Source organism: Abramis brama (assembly GCF_963993115.1).
Source record: "Abramis brama genome assembly, chromosome: 6".
NCBI classification, from domain to species: domain Eukaryota; kingdom Metazoa; phylum Chordata; class Actinopteri; order Cypriniformes; family Leuciscidae; genus Abramis; species Abramis brama.
In genome coordinates, this window is record NC_139968.1 from 13196570 (window position 1) to 13203593 (window position 7024).

General features: G+C 46.6%; 1 protein-coding gene across 1 annotated transcript; it reads left to right on the forward strand.

Annotated features, from left to right (window-relative positions):
- Window positions 1-234: 234 nt before the first annotated feature.
- LOC311085240 (uncharacterized protein) lies at window positions 235-6561 on the forward strand. The gene is made up of 5 exons (XM_084117672.1): window positions 235-368; window positions 466-535; window positions 4189-4363; window positions 5117-5282; window positions 6520-6561. The coding sequence occupies exons 1-4, from the start codon at window positions 279-281 to the stop codon at window positions 5274-5276; spliced, it is 495 nt and encodes a 164-aa protein (XP_083973798.1). The 5' UTR covers window positions 235-278; the 3' UTR covers window positions 5277-5282; window positions 6520-6561.
- Window positions 6562-7024: the final 463 nt, after the last annotated feature.

Sequence of the window (7024 nt, forward strand, 5' to 3'; positions counted from 1 at the left end):
AATATTCATATGTAATATAATCACATAATTTATATCATACATATGTTACCGGCAAAGTGTGTAATCCGGCATTCTATATGTGTGCTTGCTTTCGAAGCGGAGTGTCCAGAGGCGAATAAGAGGGCCAAATTTAATTATAAGGTCTGGATAGTGAAGGAGGAAGTGGTGTTTTGGCTTTAATGGTCTGTCTGAAAAAATAGCTGCTACAATATTTCAATAGTCAACTTTTGAAATGGAACAAGGAAGTGAAGGCAGTCCTTCATGGCATCGAGAGACAGATGGAAGACATGGATCCTGGACTTTCTGCAATTGTAGTCATGATTGCTTACTTCAAAGAAAAGGAAGAAGCTGTTTTCCTCTTGGCTGATGCAAGTATTTTTTGTACAGTATTGCCACACACTTTCTCTTATGAATATTGTACTTGTGATTTCTAAAAGTGTTTTTTCTGTTTATTTTGTGTTACAGGAAACTTCCACCCAAGCAGACATTGAGGCCCAGATTTCCCTGCCAAGCACTCCAAGGCTCATCATGCTCGGTAAGATCCCACACACACACACACACACACACACACACACTCACTGTCCCTCGCTCACTCACTAGCGCTCACTCACTCGTGCACACACATACACTCACTCACTTACTTGCGCTCACTCACTCGCGCACACACACACACACACACTCACTCACTCGAGCACGCACACACTCACTCACTCGTGCACACACATACACTCACTCACTTACTTGCGCTCACTCACTCGCGCACACACACACACACACTCACTCACTCGAGCACGCACGCACTCACTCACTCGTGCACACATACACTCACTCACTTACTTGCGCTCACTCACTCGCGCACACACACACACACACACACACTCACTCACTCGAGCACGCACACACTCACTCACTCGTGCACACACATACACTCACTCACTTACTTGCGCTCACTCACTCGCGCACACACACACACTCACTCACTCGAGCACGCACACACTCACTCACTCGTGCACACACATACACTCACTCACTTACTTGCGCTCACTCACTCGCGCACACACACACACACACACTCACTCACTCGCGCACACACACACTCACTCGAGCACGCACACACTCGCGCACACACACACACTCACTGTCCCTCGCTCACTTACTCACTTGCACACACACACTCGCGCACACAAACTCACTGTCCCTCGCTCACACACACTCGCTCACTTGCGCGCACACTCGCACTCTCACTCGCGCGCGCACACTCGCACTCTCACTCGCGCGCGTACACACACACACACACACACACACACACTGTCCCTCGCTCACTCACTAGCGCTCACTCATTCGTGCGCACACACACATACACTCACTCACTTACTTGTGCTCACTCTCGCACACACACACACACACACACACTCGCGCACACACACTCGCTCACTGGCGCGCACACACACACTCACTGTCCCTCGCTCACTTACTTGCACTCACTCACACACACACACACACACACTCACTGTCCCTCGCTCACTTACTCACTTGCACACACACACTCGCGCACACACACTCACTGTCCCTCGCTCACTCACGCTCACACACACTCGCTCACTGGCGCGCACACACACTCACTGTTGCTCGCACTCTCACTCACTTACTTCCGCTCACTCACTCGCGCACACACACTCACTCGAGCACGGACACACTTGAGCACGCACACACTCGCACACACACACTCACTGTCCCTCGCTCACTTACTTGCACTCACTCACACACACACACTCACTGTCCCTCGCTCACTTACTCACTTGCACACACACACTCGCGCACACACACTCACTGTCCTTCGCTCACTCACGCTCACACACACTCACTGTCCCTCGCTCACTGGCGCGCACACACACTCACTGTTGCTCGCACTCTCACTCACTCGCGCGCACACACACACTGTCCCTCGCTCACTCACTAGCGCTCACTCACTCGTGCACACACACATACACTCACTCACTTACTTGCGCTCACTCACTCGCGCGCGCGCACACACACTCACTCACTCGAGCACGCACACACTTGCACACACACACTCACTGTTCCTCGCTCACTTACTCACTTGCACACACACACACACACACTCCCGCACACTCACTGTCCCTCGCTCACACACACTCACTGTCCCTCGCTCACTGGCGCGCACACACACTCACTGTTGCTCGCACTCTCACTCACTCGCGCGCACACACACACACTGTCCCTCGCTCACTCACTCGCGCACACACACTCACTCGCGCACACACACACTCACTCGAGCACGCACACACTCGCGCACACACACACACTCACTGTCCCTCGCTCACTTACTCACTTGCACACACACACACTCACTGTCCCTCGCTCACTCACGCTCACACACACTCGCTCACTGGCGCGCACACACACTCACTGTTGCTCGCACTCACTCGCGCGCGCACGCACGCACACACACACACACTGTCCCTCGCTCACTCACTAGCGCTCACTCATTCGTGCACACACATACACTCACTCACTTACTTGTGCTCACTCTCGCACACACACACACACACACACACACACTCACTCGAGCATGCACACACTCGCACACACACACTCACTGTCCCTCGCTCACTTACTCACTTGCACACACACACACACTCGAGCACACACTCACTGTCCCTCGCTCACTCGTGCTCACACACACTCGCTCACTGGCGCGCACACACACACACTGTCCCTCGCTCACTTACTCACTTGCACACACACACACACTCGAGCACACACTCACTGTCCCTCGCTCACTCGTGCTCACACACACTCGCTCACTGGCGCGCACACACACACACTGTCCCTCGCTCACTCACTAGCGCTCACTCACTTGCGCACACACACACACACTCACTCACTCGAGCACGCACACACTCGCACACACACACTCACTGTTCCTCGCTCACTTACTCACTTGCACACACACACACTCCCGCACACTCACTGTCCCTCGCTCACACACACTCACTGTCCCTCGCTCACTCACGCTCACACACACTCGCTCACTGACGCGCACACACACTCACTGTTGCTCGCACTCTCACTCACTCGCACACACACACACACACACACTCACTCGAGCATGCACACACTCGCACACACACACTCACTGTCCCTCGCTCACTTACTCACTTGCACACACACACACTCGCGCACACACACTCACTGTCCCTCGCTCACTCACGCTCACACACACTCGCTCACTGACGCGCACACACACTCACACTCACTGTTGCTCGCACTCTCACTCACTCGCACACACACACACACACACACACACTCACTCGAGCACGCAAACACTCGCACACACACACTCACTGTTCCTCGCTCACTTACTCACTTGCACACACACACACTCCCGCACACTCACTGTCCCTCGCTCACACACACTCACTGTCCCTCGCTCACTCACGCTCACACACACTCGCTCACTGGCGCGCACACACACTCACTGTTGCTCGCACTCTCACTCACTCGCACACACACACACTCGCACACACACACTCGCACACACACACTCACTGTCCCTCGCTCACTTACTCAATTGCACGCACACACTCGCGCACACACACTCACTGTCCCTCGCTCACTCACGCTCACACACACTCGCTCACTGGCGCGCACACACACTCACTGTTGCTCGCACTCTCACTCACTCGCGCACACACACACACACACACACACACACTGTTGCTGGCACTCTCACTCACTCGCGCACACACACTCACTGTTGCTCGCACTCTCACTCACTCGCGCGCACACACACACACACACACACACACACACACACACACACACACACACACACACACACACACACACTCACTGTTGCTCGCACTCTCACTCACTCACTCGCGCACATACTCAACCCATTGTGGAGGACCGTTAAAAAATAAAACATTCTAGTCTTTCTGTCGTGATGTCGTGAAGCATCGCAGACGTGACGTAGGTTGTCGCCCACTATGGCACACTATACGAGATAGTCTACAAATTCTACACTGTGCATACATGTGCAGGCACACTACCTGGCTGTTCATTAGAGGATGTTATGAAAGTGATCTGTGTAGCAAAGTTTTTTTGCCAAACAGTAAACCATATCAGATTGAATGATGTGCAATGTCAACTTAATTTTTTCAGGAGAGTCCATTCTGGGGGCAAAAAAGTGGATGCTTTCCATCGAGGGCAGAGTTGTCCTCCAACTGAGTGACTGTTCCGAATTCACTTCTGCTCTTGCTGTCCTTTTTGCATCATACTATGTATTTAACATGGAATATCCTGAGGAGGCAGCCACTACATTAGAATTTATCCAGAGGTAAGCACTTATTTGTTGTTGATATATTTTTGACTAGGAATGGGAACAAATATTTGAGTACTCATTCTTTAACCACCTACCCGACTAGTAAAATACTTCTCAAAGTGTTTATTTGGTTTATATGGACTGTTGTGTAATTGTTAAACATCAAACTTTTATTTTAACTCACCATGCAAATGGTAGAAAAGTAAGCACAGCTAGTCTACAGTCAAAATTTCATGGACATCACATTTTCTTTTCTTAACTTTAATACTAAAGTACTTGGTTTTTAGAGTACTTGACTTCTAAATTACTCAAAGTTCCCATCTCTACTCTTCACACTTCTATAAATGTGCTCACTGTAATCTGTAGTACACTCCAATGCTGCAGCAAGTCCCTCTATCAGGGTTCCCCGCGGGGTCTTAAAAAGTAAAAAATTCTGAACTTTAAATTTAAGTCCTTAAAACCACTTAAAAACCGGCCAGATTGTCATCCGCAGTCTTAAATTTAATTTAGTCAGGTCTTAAAAAGGTTTTACCCTCGTTCATTTCCAGAAATGCTGGCCGCAGAAAGTTATTACAAAGTAGCAAAAAAGTATCGAGTTGTAGCCTACAAAGCGGAGCTCTAGAGCAGGGGTCTCCAACACGTCGCTTGCGTGCTACCAATAGCTCATGGCCTGATTTGAGGTAGCTCGCCAGAGGCCGTTCACATTCTTATGACAGGTTTTTTTTTTTTTTTCTTGGATAGAGTAATGCATGATGTTTTTATTTACAGATTCTTCATCAGGATAAATCCGGAGCACAGCAAGTGCAATTCGAAGGTCCAGATTAGCAGAAGAACTGGGAAGGTGGTCCAAAGAAAAAACGAGTCCCTCAATCCACACGTGGCATCGTTCATCAGGGACTTCATTGAGTATGACTGGAAGAACAACTAATACCAGGTGAGACTGTTAATTGTTAACTTGAATACTCTGAGTTATTGTCATTCTAAATCCCACTTTTAACCCCAGGTAAAGGAACATTTAAAAAATTGTAATTTAGAAATTGGGTTATCAGCGCTTTTTACCAGGGGCTGCGTGTTGTGCTGTGTATCTAAAATAGAAAAAGCATGGAGTAGCTATCACAATAATTCAAGGCTTTTACGAAAACATATACATCTTGTCAAAAACTTTAGCTAAATATGTGTTCTATATTACATATTTATTATATTTTTACTTATATCATTAAATAAAGTTGTTATTATAAAAAAAAAACGCATTATATTTAATTATTTTTAACCTTATAGGTATAGCGGAGGATTTTTTACTTCCGGGTGGGTGACCTATACTATTGGTCCTCCTAATTGTCAATCATTCTGGTGAATCAATCAAACTTTTCAAAAAGTGGAGAGGGCGGGTCTTATCTAAAATTCGGAAAGATCCTCTGCTATACCTTTAAATAATAGCCTACTACCAGCTGATAGGGCTTTCTGTATGTTTACAGCATTAGGTGAGTTGGGGTTTTTTTCTTGAGAAAAATTAAGGCCTATCTTGTGTGTAGCCTACCTAATATTTATCCAAATGAGTCAATATTAAATAAAATCACAATAATTGAATTGAAATAATAAAAAATCGTAGCTTACCAGATATTGTACCATGTAAACATTGTAACATGTTGTCACTAAACCTAATAAAATTCAGTTTAGTTACTAAAATGTTAGTGACAATCACATACACTTATTGTGATGCCATTTTTTTTTACAATAATTTTTTTTATGTATTTTAATTTTCTGTGCATAATTTATTTTGTTAAACTACATAAATGCCATTATCTGTACCGTATCCCAACTGTTACAATAAAACATCAGTTGAGCAATATAACATGCATTTTTATTCAGTATATAAGCAATATTTTGCTTTTTATGTTAAAGACACTATTGATACCGTGAGAAATTTACATTCTCAGGAAAATAGCCGCTTATCAGTTAATCGTTAATCGATCGATAAGGTCTATCAACTAATGATTAATGAATTAATCGATAATTTGCAACCCTAGTTTTGGTTTATAGAGAAGTGGACATTGTATTACATGTTGATTGGCTTAATTAAATGATCCAATCAAACTTTTATATATATTGTCATCAACCCATCTGTCTTGCTTATAAACTTTTCCATTAATAATTAATTTCTTCCACTGCAGGGTAGAAGACTCCAGCCCATGATGTTGACTAGTTCAGGCCGGGTAAAAGACTCCAGCCCATGATGTTGACTAGTTCAGGCTGGGTAAAAGACTCCAGCCCATGATGTTGACTAGTTCAGGCCGGGTAAAAGACTCCAGCCCATGATGTTGACTAGTTCAGGCCGGGTAAAAGACTCCAGCCCATGATGTTGACTAGTTCAGGCCGGGTAAAAGACTCCAGCCCATGATGTTGACTAGTTCAGGCTGGGTAAAAGACTCCAGCCCATGATGTTGACTAGTTCAGGCTGGGTAAAAGACTCCAGCCCATGATGTTGACTAGTTCAGGCCGGGTAAAAGACTCCAGCCCATGATGTTGACTAGTTCAGGCCGGGTAAAAGACTCCAGCCCATGATGTTGACTAGTTCAGGCCGGGTAAAAGACTCCAGCCTATGATGTTGACTAGTTCAGGCCCTGTTTTTTAAGGAAAAATAAAGTTCTGGGAGAAAACAACATTCAGGGACCAAAT